This window comes from Oncorhynchus kisutch, linkage group LG24, assembly GCF_002021735.2.
Source record: "Oncorhynchus kisutch isolate 150728-3 linkage group LG24, Okis_V2, whole genome shotgun sequence".
In the NCBI taxonomy this organism is placed as follows: domain Eukaryota; kingdom Metazoa; phylum Chordata; class Actinopteri; order Salmoniformes; family Salmonidae; genus Oncorhynchus; species Oncorhynchus kisutch.
Genome location: NC_034197.2, coordinates 41218635 through 41236596, shown reverse-complemented (window position 1 = coordinate 41236596; position 17962 = coordinate 41218635). Strand labels below are relative to the sequence as shown.

General features: G+C 48.3%; 1 protein-coding gene across 12 annotated transcripts in view; it reads right to left on the bottom strand.

The window, feature by feature from the left end:
* Positions 1–17962, bottom strand: part of LOC109879797 (arginine-glutamic acid dipeptide repeats protein) — a 327004-nt gene that overhangs the window by 11301 nt on the left and 297741 nt on the right. For 7 of the 12 annotated variants that reach the window (XM_031803817.1, XM_031803818.1, XM_031803820.1 and 4 more), the window contains 6 exons: positions 9392–9554; positions 7956–8048; positions 6551–6750; positions 3630–3791; positions 2995–3108; positions 1185–2650 (listed from right to left, as the gene is read on the bottom strand). In XM_031803817.1, the coding sequence (XP_031659677.1) occupies positions 1185–2650; positions 2995–3108; positions 3630–3791; positions 6551–6750; positions 7956–8048; positions 9392–9554 (2198 nt within the window). Of the gene's footprint in view, positions 1–1184; positions 2651–2994; positions 3109–3629; positions 3792–6550; positions 6751–7955; positions 8049–8321; positions 8346–8431; positions 8436–9107; positions 9181–9248; positions 9290–9391; positions 9555–17962 lie in introns of those variants that run through there. The other 5 variants (XM_031803819.1, XM_031803824.1, XM_031803823.1 and 2 more) reach the window with 5 other exon arrangements.

The following is a 17962-nucleotide window of genomic DNA, read 5'->3' as shown; positions in this document are numbered from 1 at the left end:
GTTGAATGCTGCAGAGATGGTTGTCCTTCTGGAAGGTTCTCCCATCTCCACAGAGGAACTCCGGAGCTCTGTCAGAGTGACCATCCGGTTCTTGGTCACCTCCCTGACCAAGGTCCTTCTCCCCCAATTGCTTAGTTTTGCCAGGTAACCAGCTCTTGGAAAAGTCTTGGTGTTTCCTAAATTCATTGATTTAAGAATGATGGAGGCCCCTGGTTTCTTCGGGACCTTCAATACTGCATAATTGTTTTGGTACCCATCCCCAGATCTGTGCCTCGACACAATCCTGTCTCGAAGCTCTACGGACAATTCCCTCAACCTCATGGCTTGGTTTTTGCTCTGACATGCACTGTCAACTGTGGGACCTTATATAGACAGGTGTGTGCCTTCCCAAATCATGTCCAATAAATTGAATTTACCACAGGTGGACTCCCATCAAGTTGAAAAAAATGATCAACCCTTTGCTATCAGACTTGAAATGTCAAAAGTGTCTATTTTATTTTTAATACATTTCCCGAAAAATTTTAAAACATTTTTGCTTTGTCATTATTGTGTGTTGATTTTAGGGGATTAATTTAATCAGTTTTGATTTATTTTAATGTAACATAACATGTGGATAAGTCAAGGGGTCTGAATACTTTCTGAAGGGTGTGTATAGTAAGGCTGTACAGTTTAGCCAACAGTACTTCATGGAAATACACACGAAATCAGGGGTGTCAAACATCCGGCACGTGGGCTGTCCTCCGGTCCTCAGTGAAGACCAAATGCGGCCCGTGGTAAAATCAGTTTGACACCCCTGAGCAGCTTGCTAACATCACAGTTCTTATATGACTTGTATTCATGAATCATTAATATTCTTTGTGAAGAAACTTGTGTTTTGACAGAGTGTGTGTGTGTGTGTTTTGACAGAGTGTGTGTGTGTGTGTGTGTGTGTTTTGACAGTGTGTGTGTTTTGACAGAGTGTGTGTGTGTGTATGTGTTCTGACAGTGTGTGTGTTTTGACAGAGTGTGTGTGTGTTTTGACAGTGTGTGTGTGTGTGTTCTGACAGTGTGTGTGTATTCTGACAGTGTGTGTGTGTGTGTTTTGACAGTGTGTGTGTGTGTGTGTGTGTGTGTTTTGACAGTGTGTGTGTGTGTGTGTTCTGACAGTGTGTGTGTTTCGACAGTGTGTGTGTGTCAGGGCATACCGTGCTGATTGGCTGGCATGGCTGGGCGTGTTGACGATGGTAGGCTCGGGGGAGGGGCTCCGAGGAGGGGGCGGAGGGCTCTCGGGCTCCTCTGATTCGTCAAGAGGTTCCTCCTTGATGTGTACAGGCGGGACGGCAGGACCTGTGCAGGCGGAGCCGACGGGGGCGGTGATGGGCATGGAGAAGGAGGAGGGAGGCTGGAGACCTGGTGGTAGAGACGAGGACGAGGGAGGGCAGCCAGCGGAGGAGGGGGGCAGGACAGGGTTGAAGGGGTGAGGAGGGAACGGGGGCTGTTGGGGTGTGTTGGGGTGGGAGGATTGCGATGGTCCGGAGAGAGGTAGAGGAGGGGGGTGCTGGTTGCCTCTCTCTCTCTCTGAAAGGGGGAGATTCTGGGACTGGGTGAGGACAGGGGGCTGGGCTGGTGGGGGCTGGAGCTGCTGGCCAGGGCCCTGAGGCATGAGCTGGAGGGGAGGAGGGTGGGCTGGGGGAGGGTGGTGGGTGGACAGGGAGGAGAGGGGTTTGAGGGCGGGCGGAGGGGGCAGGTTGGAGGGCATCTGGGGGAAGGGGGGCGCCGATAGATGTGGAGGGCCGTGTTTGTGAGACTGGGGGTCGCGGTTGGGCATGTGGGGGATGGGGGTGGTGGGAGGGGGCTTGATGTGGGGCATAGACATGGAGGGGGCATGGGGTAGGAGCTGCTCACGGGGCAGTTGATTGGACGATACACCCTGGGACAACGATTGGCTGGGAGGCGTGTGGACCCTGTGGGGCGGCTGCTGCAATTGGCCGAGAGGCAGTGGGGAGGGCGGGACCTGAGACTGGGGGGGGAAGGAGTGGGGGTGGGGCAGGTGGGAGGGGCCAACCTGAAGTGGGTGGGGAATGGATGATGGGTGGGGCTGTGGGCCGTGGAGCGCGCTAGGTAGCGACTGGGGTCCTGGGGGTGGAGCCTGAGGTCCTGGGGGTGGAGCCTGAGACATCCCCTGCAGCGGAGAATGAGGCGAGGGAGAGGGCCGCCTCTGGGGGTGGATGGACACCCCTGATTGGTTGAGAGAGAGGGGGCCGGCCTGTTGGGGCATGGGAGGCGGTAGCGGCAGTGGAAGGAAAGTGGGGGGTGCGGAGGGAGAGGACACCTGGGGGACCAGTGAGGGGGCTGTGGAGGACGTGGGAGGTAATGGCGGGGTGGTGGAGCGACCACCGGAGGTCCCTGGCTGACAGGACTGGATAACCGGAGGGTGCTGCGACTGTCCCTCCCTATCTCTCTCTCTCTCCCTCCTCTGCAGTAGGAGCAGCTGCTGCTGGGCGGAGGAGTCCGAGTCACTCTCCCCGTCTCGGGGGCTGGGGATGGAGGGCGAGGAGCTGCGGTTATCCTGGTCGATGTCTTTAGCGTCACTGCTACACTCCTCGTTGACGCTGTGCCCATCGGAGCTCTCTCCCTCGCATTCTGACGGCGAGTCGGACCGACCCAGCTCCTGTGGAACAGGGAACGGAAAGACAGAAGTCGAGGACGTGAATGGTTGTGGTTTACACATCTCATTAAACAACGGAGGAAAAAATGTGAATATATACACGAAGAGAAGAATAAGGCTTGGTATTAGCACTAGAATAACAGACCTAGGATCAGTTCACCTCCAGGTCTTATTCATTATGATTTTAAAGGAAAACCTGATCCTAGATCAGGACTACTGTGTGGATACAGCCCCCCCCCCCCCCCCCCCCCCCCCCCCCCCCCCCAGACACTATTCCTCAACCCACAACACATCTAGCTAGCTACCCAACAGAAACTCTCTGGTATGACACGTAGTAGCTAAGTCACCTGGGTCTTGGACTTTTTTGCGATTGTCCTGTTGTCCGTGTCCTCGGTGTCTGAGGCTCCTCCTTTCTCTCGTTGGCGTTTGGCACACTTCATAGGAGACTCCTCCTTGATCTTCTGAAGACAATCAATCAATCAATCAATAATATCATACTATTACTGTCATTTCCAATCAGACTTTCATACAGATTCACCTGCTACAGAGTCTAATGAGAGGGAATGGCTAAGGACCTAAACACTCTTGATCCTGCCCTGTGAGTGATCCTGTCCTGTGAGTGATCCTGTCCTGTGAGTGATCCTGTCCTGTGAGTGATCCTGCCCTGTGAGTGATCCTGCCCTGTGAGTGATCCTGCGTAAACACAGCGTCTGTGTGTCTGTAAACCCAGATTCTGTGTGTGTGCTAGCGTGTGTGTGTGTGCTAGCGTATGTGTGTGTGTGTATCTCTCTGTGTGTGTGTGTGTATCTCTGTGTGTGTGTGTGTGTGTATCTGTGTGTGTGTGTCTGTGTGTGTGTATCTGTGTGTGTGTGTGTGTGTGTATCTCAGTGTGTGTGTCTCTGTGTGTGTGTGTGTGTGTGTGTGTGTGTGTATCTCTGTGTGTGTGTGTGTGTATATCTCTGTGTGTGTGTGTGTACTCTACCTTGCTGGGTTTCTTCATGGGGTCTGTCTTGCTGTCAGTGCTGTCTGTGGAGGCTGCAGAGGGGGAGGTACGGCCACTAGACCGGAGGTCCTCATTGGTTGGAGACACTCGTCCATCAGGGCTGGCTGTCTGCTTCTTACGGCCACTACGGAGCGTCGACATCTGAAGACATGCGAGAAGCTAGGTTTGTTTCCACCAAATTAACAATGTACCTTTTCTCTCTCAGTTTTTAATTTACTGAATAAAAAAAATAATCTAGAAGTGCAATGTGTTTTTAATCGCATTTTCAACTCTACCGATAGTTTTGTCACAAAAAATGGTTGAGTTTAAAATAGCAAATGTGTCTACATTGGTCTTGGTGCCTGCGCTCTAGCCAACCAGCTCTCAGATACAGTACGAGTAGGCTAGTCTACACGATGACATTATTATGGATAAGAGAGAGTGAAAATATTTTTGGGGGTCAGTCAATCATCGATCACCACGATTATCACTAGAATAAGACCCTTGATATTTATTAGAAAGGAGCATCACTGCACTTTCACCCCCCTGTGAAGTTCATCAGAACGTATTTAATCTGTAGACTAATTAACTGTATACTAGAGGGATCGACCGATTAATTAGGGACGATTTCAAGTTTCCATAACAACAGGTAATCTGCATTTTTGGACACAGATTATGGCCGATAACATCGCACTTCACGAGGAGACTGCGTGGCAGGCTGACTACCTGTTATGAGAGTGCAGCAAGGAGCCAAGGTAAGGTGCTAGCTTAGCATTAAACTGATCTTATAAAAAAACGATCAATCTTAACATAAATCACTAGTTAACGACACATGGTTGATGATATTACTAGGTTAACTAGCTTGTCCTGCGTTGTATATAATCGATGTGGTGCCTGTTAATTCATCATTGAATCACAGCCTACTTCACCAGACGGGTGTTTTAAAAGGCGCATTCGAGAACAAAGCACTGTCGTTACACCAATGTGTACCTAACCATAAACATCAGTGCCTTTCTTAAAATCAATACACGAGTATATATTTTTTTTATTTTTTAAACCTGCATATTTAGTTAATTGCCTGCTAACATTAATTTATTTTAACTAGGGAAATTGTGTCACTTTTGCACTCTTGCGTTCTATGCAAGCAGAGTCAGGGTATATGCAGCAGTTTGGGCCGCCTGGCTCGTTGTGAACTGTGTGAAGACCATTTCTTCCTAACAAAGACCATAATTCATTTGCCAGAATTGTACATAATTATGACATAACATTGAAGGTTGTGCAATGTAACAGCAATATTTAGACTGATGGATGCCACCCGTTCGATAAAATACAGAACGGTTCCGTATTTCACTGAAAGAATAAACGTTTTGTTTTCGAAATGATAGTTTCCAGATTTGACCGTATTAATAACCTAAGGCTTGTATTTCTGTGTGTTATTATCATGAAGTTTATGATTTGATATTTGATAGAGCAGTCTGACTGAGCAGTGGTAGGCAGCAGCAGGCTCGTAAGCATTCATTCAAACAGCACTTTCCTGCTTTGCCAGCAGCTCTTAGCAATGCTTGAAGCACAGCTCTGTTTATGACTTCAAGCCTATCAACTCCCGAGATTAGGCTGGCAATACTAAAGTGCCTATTAGAACATCCAATAGTCAAAGTTATATGAAATACAAATGGTATAGAGAGAAATAGTCCTATAATTCCTATAATAACTACAACCTAAAACTTCTTAACTGGGAATATTGAAGAGCTGGGAATATTGAACCACCAGCTTTCATATGTTCTTATGTTCTGAGCAAGGAACTGAAACGTTAGCTTTCTTACATGACACATATTGCACTTTTACTTTCTTCTCCAACACTTTGTTTTTGCTTTATTCAAAGCAAATTGAACATGTTTCATTATTTATTTATGCATTATATGAAGTTAAAATAAAAGTGTTCATTGTTAATTCAGTATTGTTGTAATCGTCATTATTATTATATATACATATATAAAAATAGGCATTGTTTATTTTTGTTTCTCCAATAATCGGTATCGCCGTTGAAATATCATAATCGGTCGACCTCTACTGTATACTTTCAAGACGAGTCGTAGTGAGAAGACCACGCGTCATTGGTCATCGCGTGACTCCAAGTTGACTTCGATATGATGGTTATTATATCAATATTGGCGCAAAGACATTTCTCACATCATTTATTTTACCGACGCGAAAATATCCCATCATGTCGAACTAACAAATGATCTGTCTGCATTTATAAAATTGTACCGAGACTTCCTGTTTCCATCACAGCTGTGGTGATTGTTTTGTATACAGTATGACTTTACTCGCACAAAACCTGTGGATGGAAACGTGATTATAGAGAAAGAAAAATGAGAAAGAGTACAGACAGAGGGAAAGAGAAAGAGAGAAGAAAGAGTACAGACAGAGGGAAAGAGAAAGAGAGAAGAAAGAGTACAGACAGAGGGAAAGAGTACAGACAGAGGGAAAGAGAAAGAGAGAAGAAAGAGTACAGACAGAGGGAAAGAGAAAGAGAGAAGAAAGAGTACAGACAGAGGGAAAGAGAAAGAGAGAAGAAAGAGTACAGACAGAGGGAAAGAGAAAGAGAGAAGAAAGAGTACAGACAGAGGGAAAGAGAAAGAGAGAAGAAAGAGTACAGACAGAGGGAAAGAGAAAGAGAGAAGAAAGAGTACAGACAGAGGGAAAGAGAAAGCGAGAGAAGAAAGAGTACAGACAGAGGGAAAGAGAAAGAGAGAAGAAAGAGTACAGACAGAGGGAAAGAGAAAGAGAGAGAAGAAAGAGTACAGACAGAGGGAAAGAGAAAGAGAGAAGAAAGAGTACAGACAGAGGGAAAGAGAAAGCGAGAGAAGAGATACAGAAGAACGACAGAGAGAATGCAATAGAGAGGGAAGGAGTCGTACCGATCCTCTGTTACGTCGGGTCTTCATGCTATGTTTCCCGCTGAGTCCATCCTCATCCTCTTTGACGGGTTTGAACATAAACGGAGGTGGATCCACGGGCTTCTCGATGGGGGGCAGCTCGCCGTACTTCTTAAAGTGGATACGACAGTCTGTACACAACAAGATGTTCTCTCTGCCCCCGTGGTGCCAGTCCTTAGAGGCTGAGAGAGACGGCAGAGACAGAGGACTCATACATCACTACACAGGGAGACAGAGGACTCATACATCACTACACACGGAGGCAGAGGACTCATACATCACTACACACAGGGAGACAGAGGACTCATACATCACTACACACAGGGAGACAGAGGACTCACACATCACTACACACAGGGAGGCAGAGGACTCATACATCACTACACACGGAGGCAGAGGACTCATACATCACTACACACAGGGAGACAGAGGACTCATACATCACTACACACAGGGAGACAGAGGACTCACACATCACTACACACAGGGAGGCAGAGGACTCATACATCACTACACACGGAGGCAGAGGACTCATACATCACTACACACAGGGAGACAGAGGACTCATACATCACTACACACAGGGAGACAGAGGACTCATACATCACTACACACAGGGAGACAGAGGACTCACACATCACTACACACAGGGAGGCAGAGGACTCATACATCACTACACACGGAGGCAGAGGACTCATACATCACTACACACAGGGAGACAGAGGACTCATACATCACTACACACAGGGAGACAGAGGACTCATACATCACTACACACAGGGAGACAGAGGACTCATACATCACTACACATGGAGGCAGAGGACTCATACATCACTACACACAGGGAGACAGAGGACTCATACATCACTACACACAGAGGACACACACAGAGGCCTCATACACACAGCAGAAAGGGAGACAGAGGACTCATACACACAGCAGAGAGGGAGACAGAGGACTCATACACACAGCTAGACAGGTGACAGAGGACTCATACACACAGCAGAGAGGGAGGCAGAGGACTCATACACATAGCAGAGAGGGAGACAGAGGACTCATACACACAGCTAGACTGGGAGACAGAGGACTCATACACACTACTAGACAGGGAGACAGAGGACTCAAACACTCAGCTAGACAGGGAGACAGAGGACTCATACACACAGCTAGACAGGGAGACAGAGGACTCATACACACAGCTAGACAGAGAGACAGAGGACTCATACACACAGCTAGACAGAGAGACAGAGGACTCATACAGCCCACGGCCCCGTCTCAGTTTTGAGGTGGGATTTAAACTGATCACAAACCATGAGGCCTGTCACACCAGGTCGCGGTGATGGTGATTGTGTGTGTGTGTGTGTGTAACAGAGATGATGGTACTTACTGGTGGTGAAACAGTGTCGGCAGGCGTAACCCTTCAGCTCCTGCTCACTGTCTTCACTGTCCAGGTCATCTTCATTGGCTGAACTCAGGTCCACTGGAGGAGAACAGAACACACCTTCTAAATAAAAACACGAGTTTCCTGCAACAAGTACCGTTAGGAAAGAATAACTCGTCTAGACAGGGGGTGGAGAGTTGGTGTACTACTTACAGAACTCTGAGGGGGGTCTAGACAGGGGGTGGAGAGTTGGTGTACTACTTACAGAACTCTGAGGGGGGTCTAGACAGGGGGTGGAGAGTTAGTGTACTACTTACAGAACTCTGAGGAGTGGGGTCTAGACAGGGGGTGGAGAGTTAGTGTACTACTTACAGAACTCTGAGGAGGGGGGTCTAGACAGGGGGTGGAGAGTTAGTGTACTACTTACAGGACTCTGAGGAGGGGGGTCTAGACAGGGGGTGGAGAGTTGGTGTACTACTTACAGAACTCTGAGGAGGGGGGTCTAGACAGGGGGTGGAGAGTTAGTGTACTACTTACAGAACTCTGAGGAGGGGGGTCTAGACAGGGGGTGGAGAGTTAGTGTACTACTTACAGGACTCTGAGGAGGGGGGTCTAGACAGGGGGTGGAGAGTTAGTGTACTACTTACAGGACTCTGAGGAGGGGGGTCTAGACGGGGGGGAGGAGAGTTGGTGTCCTACTTACAGAACTCTGGGGAGGGGGGTCTAGACGGGGGGGAAGGAGAGTTGATGTCCTACTTACAGAACTCTGGGGAGGGGGGTCTAGACAGGGGGTGGAGAGTTAGTGTACTACTTACAGAACTCTGAGGAGGGGGGTCTAGACAGGGGGTGGAGAGTTAGTGTACTACTTACAGGACTCTGAGGAGGGGGGTCTAGACGGGGGGGAGGAGAGTTGGTGTCCTACTTACAGAACTCTGGGGAGGGGGGTCTAGACGGGGGGAAGGAGAGTTGGTGTCCTACTTACAGAACTCTGGGGAGGGGGGTCTAGACGGGGGGGAGGAGAGTTGGTGTCCTACTTACAGAACTCTGGGGAGGGGGGTCTAGACGGGGGGTGGAGAGTTGGTGTCCTACTTACAGAACTCTGGGGAGGGGGGTCTAGACGGGATGTTGACGGGGGTGGAGAGTTAATGTACTACTTACAGAACTCTGAGGAGGGGGGTCTAGACGGGGTGTTGACGGGGGTGGAGGTTTGGGGCATAGGGTTGGTGTCCTACTTACAGAACTCTGGGGACTCTTCGTGAGAGGTTAGGGGTTAGGGTGGAGAGTTGGTGTCCTACTTACAGAACTCTGAGGAGGGGGGTCTAGACGGGATGTTGACAGGGGTGGAGGGTTAGTGTCCTACTTACAGAACTCTGAGGAGGGGGGTCTAGACGGGGTGTTGACGGGGGTGGAGGTTTGGGGGGTAGGGTTGGTGTCCTACTTACAGAACTCTGAGGAGGGGGGTCTAGACGGGATGTTGACGGGGGTGGAGGCGGTGCGTGTCTTGATGCGTCGGAACACAGGCTGACGACGGTGTCTACGGTGGGCCCTGGACGACGCCGCCTCAGGAGTCTTCTTCCAGTAGTAGTAGAAGGTTATCAACTCACCCTGCAAGGTAGACATGGGAGAGGGAGGATGAGAGCAGAACCACTGACAGCAGAACCACTGAGACCATGACTCCAGGCCACTGAGACCATGACTCCAGGCCACTGAGACCATGACTCCAGGCCACTGAGACCATGACTGCAGGCCACTGAGACCACGACTCCAGGCCACTGAGACCATGACTCCAGGACACTGAGACCATGACTCCAGGACACTGAGACCATGACTCCAGGACACTGAGACCATGACTCCAGGACACTGAGACCATGACTCCAGGACACTGAGACCATGACTCCAGGTCACTGAGACCATGACTCCAGGTCACTGAGACCATGACTCCAGGCCACTGAGACCATGACTCCAGGTCACTGAGACCATGACTCCAGGCCACTGAGACCATCCATGACTCCAGGCCACTGAGACCATCCATGACTCCAGGCCACTGAGACCATGACTCCAGGACACTGAGACCATGACTCCAGGTCACTGAGACCATGCTCTTTGCTGAGGGAGGCTGTCTGGCCACATTAACTAGTGCTCTTTGCTGAGGGAGGCTGTCTGGCCACATTAACTAGTGCTCTTTGCTGAGGGAGGCTGTCTGGCCACATTAACTAATGATCTTTACTGAGGGCGTCTGTCTGGCCACATTAACTACTGCTCTTTGCTGAGGGAGGCTGTCTGGCCACATTAACTAGTGCTCTTTGCTGAGGGAGGCTGTCTGGCCACATTAACTAATGATCTTTACTGAGGGCGTCTGTCTGGCCACATTAACTAGTGCTCTTTACTGAGGGAGGCTGTCTGGCCACATTAACTAGTGCTCTTTGCTGAGGGAGGCTGTCTGGCCACATTAACTAATGCTCTTTACTGAGGGAGGCTGTCTGGCCACATTAACTAGTGCTCTTTACTGAGGGAGGCTGTCTGGCCACATTAGCTAGTGCTCTTTGCTGAGGGAGGCTGTCTGGCCACATTAACTAGTGCTCTTTACTGAGGGAGGCTGTCTGGCCACATTAACTAGTGCTCTTTACTGAGGGAGGCTGTCTGGCCACATTAACTAGTGCTCTTTACTGAGGGAGGCTGTCTGGCCACATTAGCTAGTGTTCTTTACTGAGGGAGGCTGTCTGGCCACATTAGCTAGTGCTCTTTACTGAGGGAGGCTGTCTGGCCACATTAACTAGTGCTCTTTACTGATGGAGGCTGTCTGGCCACATTAACTAGTGCTCTGGTTAGAGACCATTTACAAGACGTATTATTCCCCTGTAATTATCACAACCCACAGGGGATCTTTTTACCATCTAAAAGGGTCTGAACAGCCCTCCACGGTGTTAAGAGTCTGAACAGCCCTCCACGGTGTTAAGAGTATGAACAGCCCTCCACGGTGTAGAGTCTGAACAGCCCTCCACGGTGTAGAGTCTGAACAGCCCTCCACGGTGTTAAGAGTCTGAACAGCCCTCCACGGTGTTAAGAGTCTGAACAGCCCTCCACGGTGTAGAGTCTGAACAGCCCTCCACGGTGTAGAGTCTGAACAGCCCTCCACGGTGTTAAGAGTCTGAACAGCCCTCCACGGTGTAGAGTCTGAACAGCCCTCCACGGTGTAGAGTCTGAACAGCCCTCCACGGTGTTAAGAGTCTGAACAGCCCTCCACGGTGTTAAGAGTCTGAACAGCCCTCCACGGTGTTAAGAGTCTGAACAGCCCTCCACGGTGTTAAGAGTCTGAACAGCCCTCCACGGTGTTAAGAGTCTGAACAGCCCTCCACGGTGTTAAGAGTCTGAACAGCCCTCCACGGTGTTAAGAGTCTGAACAGCCCTCCACGGTGTTAAGAGTCTGAACAGCCCTCCACGGTGTTAAGAGTCTGAACAGCCCTCCACGGTGTTAAGAGTCTGAACAGCCCTCCACGGTGTTAAGAGTCTGAACAGCCCTCCACGGTGTTAAGAGTCTGAACAGCCCTCCACGGTGTTAAGAGTCTGAACAGCCCTCCACGGTGTTAAGAGTCTGAACAGCCCTCCACGGTGTTAAGAGTCTGAACAGCCCTCCACGGTGTTAAGAGTCTGAACAGCCCTCCACGGTGTTAAGAGTCTGAACAGCCCTCCACGGTGTAAAGGGTCTGAACAGCCCTCCACGGTGTTAAGAGTCTGAACAGCCCTCCACGGTGTTAAAGAGTCTGAACAGCCCTCCACGGTGTAGAGTCTGAACAGCCCTCCACGGTGTTAAGAGTCTGAACAGCCCTCCACGGTGTTAAGAGTCTGAACAGCCCTCCACGGTGTTAAGAGTCTGAACAGCCCTCCACGGTGTTAAGAGTCTGAACAGCCCTCCACGGTGTTAAGAGTCTGAACAGCCCTCCACGGTGTTAAGAGTCTGAACAGCCCTCCACGGTGTAAAGGGTCTGAACAGCCCTCCACGGTGTAGAGTCTGAACAGCCCTCCACGGTGTGGAGCCTATTGATTGATTTGGTCCTCTTCGTAAGTGTTGCTACCTTTTCAGCAAACAGTGTCTGCCCCTCTCTCTCTAGCCGGGCCAGCTGGTGAGGGCAGGGATCTGGCTGGGGGTGAGCGTGCAGGTAAAGTAATCTGGCGAGACGTCCTGATGTGAAATCTAATTGAACTGTGTAGATCAGATGTGTCAAGCGGCGAGTACTAGAGCAGCCTGAGTGTGTTGTCTGCTCTGTGATTAATGACCGTTCTCTCCCCCCCAGCAGCCCTCCGCCTCTCCCCCCCCAGCAGCCCTCCCTCCAGCAGCCCTCCCCCCCAGCAGCCCTCCGACCTCTCCCCGCCAGCAGCCCTCCGCCTCTCCCCCCCCAGCAGCCCTCCGCCTCTCCCCCCCCAGCAGCCCCCCCCCAGCAGCCCTCCCCCCAGCAGCTCGACAACCCAACCCACGACAACCACAAACCAACACACAGAAAAAAGGTCGCTGTGGCCCTAAATCACTTACAGTAAGTCACGCATCATTATATTATCCAGGAATAAAAGTCCACAAACTACATTGCAGAGATTTGAAAAGGAAACTAACAGGAGTAGATGAGTGGAAAACAGGAAATGCTTCAAAAGGGATTGGCTGTTGATTAGAATGTTCTGGAACCACAGGGAAACAATATGTTAATAAAGCCTTTGTTTCCTGTCTTTCTCTTCATCTTTGGCGCAGTGGTCTAAAGGCAATGCATCTCCGTGCTAGAGGCTTCACTACAGACACCCTGGTTCGAATCCAGACTGTATCACAACCGGCCGTGATTTTGGAGTCCCATAGGGCGGCGCACAATTGGCCGGGTTTGGGCCGGTGTTAGGCCGTCATTGTAAATAAGAATTTGTTCTTAATCGACTTGCCTAGTTATATAAATTGTTAAATAAAATAAATGGTTTTACTCTGCTTTGCTACTACTAGCTTGCAATGAGTAGTAAATGGGAGTCCATCTGCATCACACCAGAGTCCAACATAAACAGAGGAGAAACAGTTCACACAGTGAAGCACGGCTAGATGAGGGGAGGAGTGTGTCTCTGTTCAGTCCTGTGGTTTGTGAGGGGCCTCATGTGGTGAATTAGTATCAAACAGACAGATTTGACAGAGGGTTTAAATAGCTCCACCAACCTGCCTGTCTGTCAAAGTTTCTCTGAAGACATATATCCCATGATCTCTTGTTCTTTTACCAGACATAAATGTCACTAACTGTCATCGCGGCATACGCTTGGGAATATGATGTTTGTTTTGTTTGACTGGTTTATACTGCGTAAAATGTCAAATATATTTCACACCAAAAAAAAATATATATTTCCACACTAAAACAGATCTGTAGAAGCCAGTGAACTATTGTTTTTACAATGATGTACTAAAATATGAAATATTTTTTGTCCAGAGAGCTAGCTACATGAGACTAGCTGAAAGCTCTCAGAACACGATCGTGACAACATAAGCTTGGTATTATATACGGCCTTCTAGCATGCTGGCTGCTTCCTTCTGCAGGAGATGAGTGTTCTGGTGGATTATCGTCCGACAACGAAAGGGTTTACCTTATATCACCACGTCTGCTATGATCTCACTCTCTCTGCTCTCCTCCCTCTCAGTCTCACTGCTATGACCTCACTCTCTCTGATTCCCTCCCTCTCAGTCTCACTGCTATGACCTCACTCTCTCTGATTCTCTCAGTCTCACTGCTATGACCTCACTCTCTCTTAGTTATAGTTTTCCCCCCTCATCAATCTACACACAATACCCAATTAATGCCAAAGCAAAAACAGGTTATATAGTGTGTGTTACGCTCTGTGTTATCTAGGCTAGGGTACGAGTGAATAGGGTTGGCACGGTAATTGAATTTCGACGGTTAGGGATGAAAACCGTTGCGAAAATAAAAATCAGTCATAGGGACCCTCCTGAGTTCCGGGTTCGATCCCGGGCTGTTGGTGCGAGTGGCTTCCGAATGAAGTGGGCGGGTGTTAAGAAACGGGATTTGGCGGGTCAGGTTTCGGAGGACGCATGATTCGACATTTGGGGAGATAAAGAGAAAAAACCTCAACAAAAACTCAGCTGACTGAAACGGGATGCAACATGGACTCAATGTGATGAAACTTTGTTGCTCCTTGCTGAAACAAACAAACAAACGACTCTGTGTAAACAACAGTGCAGCAGCACACTGAAATATAATTAATAGACTGGGCCATTGTCTTATGTCATCCCTACGTGACTCCTCCCTCAACCGATCTGTCTTGTGGGATGTGGAACTCATAGTCTAGATTTAGCTCATTCGTCTAACCCTAGTTCCTAATTCTGAAAATGACTTCGCACTCGGTGTCTATGATGCACAGCACACTACGGTAGAGCAAGATAGTTTGAACGGTCATACGCTAGCTAGTTTGAACGGTCATACGCTAGCTAGTTTGAACGGTCATACGCTAGCTAGTTTGAACGGTCATACGCTAGCTAGTTTGAACGGTCATACGCTAGCTAGTTTGAACGGTCATACGCTAGCTAGTTTGAACGGTCATACGCTAGCTAGTTTGAACGGTCATACGCTAGCTAGTTTGAACGGTCATACGCTAGCTAGTTTGAACGGTCATACGCTAGCTAGTTTGAACGGTCATACGCTAGCTAGTTTGAACGGTCATACGCTAGCTAGTTTGAACGGTCATACGCTAGCTAGTTTGAATGGTCATACGCTAGCTAGTTTGAACGGCCATACGCTAGCTAGTTTGAATGGTCATACGCTAGCTAGTTTGAATGGTTATACGCTAGCTAGTTTGAATGGTCATACGCTAGCTAGTTTGAATGGTCATACGCTAGCTAGTTTGAACGGTCATACGCTAGCTAGTTGGCCAGCTTGTTGTTGAAGTTGTATGGAACCAAAGTTGTGGGACTGTTCTCAGAAATCAGCACGTATCTGACTGACAACTGGCTCTGTGTCTCGCTACTCTGGAACATTTGGCCAACGTGATGACATCACAGAGTAGTCAGCTGTAGAACTCGGCGCACCAATCACAGCAGAAGAGAATGAAAACTCATTTGGGAATTAGCGAGAACTTCACTGCACTAGCTAGCATGTGTATTCAGCATGGAGTGTGTGAACTGGCGTTGTTGGCATCCCTGCCTTTCATTTCATACAGCAAGCAAGCAGACACTGGTTCAGCCAGCAAGCAGACACTAACATCAGCTAGTACATTTTTATGCACATTTAGAATTTCATAATTACTGATTCTACATGGGGAAGGACAGGGCCGGGGGGCTGGTGTTCCTATGTACACTGTGCTACACAGGGCAGTGCAGGCTAAGGGTGAGGGCTAAAATCCGGTATTTACACACTGATCCCCTCTCAGCTCTCCCCCTCTCTCTACTTTTCCCTGCTCTCTCCATTTTTCTCCCTCTCCTCAGCTCTATTCTTCTCCCTCTGCTCTCTCCCTTCCTCTCTGCTCTTTCTGCAGGCTAAACAGATGGTTAGTGTTTTTCCTGGCAGATTTGTGACAAGAGTCACAAAAGGCCCCTGCTTTGACACCAAGCCAAACGGTTAAGGCAGTTACTGGCAGGAGCAGGGGAAGAGAAGGAGGGAGGAGGGGAGAGAGAGGGAGAGCGGGAGGGTGGGTAAGAGAAGGGGGGAGGAGAAGAGAGAGGGAGAGCGGGAGGGTGGGTAAGAGAAGGGGGGAGGAGGGGAGAGAGAGGTAGAGCGGGGAAGTGCTGAGAGAGAAAATAAGAGAGAAAAACATTGGAAAACAAATCAACCCTGAATCTAACCAGCCCTTCCTAAAACCTCTCCCACATTTCAGACGAATGAGCTGTTGCTGTGAGATTATATGGGTGGGGGGAGGGACCAGCAGGATAGAATGTCATGACTGGGTTGGGTTAGGGTTAGATACAGAGTTGAGTAAACAACCACGATTGCAGCCAGGCAGAGTGGCTCAGAGGAGGAGTCTGACTATCATTACAGCGAGGGGGAGGAGAATGTTGATCTGACAACAACAATAAGGACACCTGCTCTTTCCATGACAGACTGACCAGGTGAATCCAGGTAAAAGCTATGATACTTTATTGATGTGACCTGTTAAAACTTAAGGCTAGGGGGCACTATTTTCACGTCCGGATGAAAAGTGTGCCCAAAGTAAACTGCCTGCTACTCAGGCCCAGAAGCTAGGCTATGCATATTACTAGTCGATTTGGATAGAAAAAACTCTGAAGCTTCTAAAAGTGTTTGAATGATGTCTGTGAGTATAACAGAACTTATTTGGCAGGCGAAACCCCAAGGACAAAACATCCAGGATTTTTTTTTTTTGAGGTCACTCTCTTTTCAATGGGAATCTAGATTTCTAAGGCACTTCCTTGCAGTTCCTATCGCTTCCACTGGATGTCAACAGTCTTTAGAAATTGGTTGATGTTTTTCCTTTTGAGAAATGAAGAAGCAGCCCTGTTCAGAACGAGGGTTGAGTGAAGTGTACTGTTGTGGTTGAGGTGCGTGACCGGAAAGCTCGCTCCACTTTGTTTTCCTCCGGTATTGAACACAGTTTATTCCGTCTTAAATTTGATCGATTATTTACGTTTAAAAATACCTAAAGTTGTATTAGGAAAGTTGTTTGAAATGTTTGGATCAAGTTTACCGGTAACTTATTAGATAATGTGTAGTCATGTTGTGTGAGTTGGAACCGGTGTATTTTCTGAATCAAACGCGCCAAATAAATGGACATTTTGGAGATATAACAACAGAATTTATCGAACAAAAGGACCATTTGTGATGTTTAATGGACATATTGGAGTGCCAACAGAAGAAGATCTTCAAAGGTAAGGCATGAATTATATCGTTATTTCTTGACTTTTGTGTTGCGCCTGGCGGGTTGAATTATGATTTTCATGTGTATGTTTGATGGAGTGCTGTCCTCAGATAACAGCATGGTTTGCTTTCGCAGTAAAGCCTTTTCGAAATCTGACACTGTGGCTGGATTAACAGGAAGTTCATCTTTAAACCCATGTATAACACTTGTATGTTTTTGAATTTGGTGCTCTGCTATTTCACTGGGTGTTGTCAAATCAATCCCGTTAACGGGATTGGCACACGAAGGGATCACTAAGGAGTAAAATCCACTTCAATCAGTGTAGATGAAGGGGAGGAGACAGGTTAAAGACGGATTTCAGAGGGTGCGAGGGCAAGACGAAAGTTAAGTGCCCTTGAACGGGGTTTGGTAGTATGGATTTCTTCCAGCACTAAGCTAATTTCAGGTAGGTGCGAACGTGAACATCTGCGAAAATTCTGTGCAACTTCCGGCGCAAGTTTACTGTGAACACTTGAGGTTGTACCTGCTTTACGTTATGTTTTAACAGTGGTCAAGTAGACTGCTGTAACTATTTGATCATAATGGAGGTACCTACCATCAAAAAATTCGAAATCACAATTACCTTCAGTAGAGTGGAGCATTGTGGGGGAAAAACGACAACGTTCAGTGAAGTTCTTCTCTGCCACACACCGATATTTATTCTGCACTGTAGTCCCAGACTCAATTCCTACACACAGTAACTAAGTAACTAACCTACACACAGTAACTAAGTAACTAACCTACACACAGTAACTAAGTAACTAACCTACACACAGTAACTAACATACACACAGTAACTACCCTACACACAGTAACTAAGTAACTAACCTACACACAGTAACTACCCTACACACAGTAACTACCCTACACACAGTAACTACCCTATACATAGTAACTACCCTACACACAGTAACTACCCTACACACAGTAACTAACCTACACACAGTAACTAACCTACACACAGTAACTAAGTAACTAACCTACACACAGTAACTACCCTACACACAGTAACTACCCTACACACAGTAACTACCCTACACACAGTAACTACCCTACACACAGTAACTAAGTAACCAACTTACTGTTTGTAGGGTAGTTACTGTGTGTGGGGTAGTTACTTAGTTACTGTGTGTAGGGTA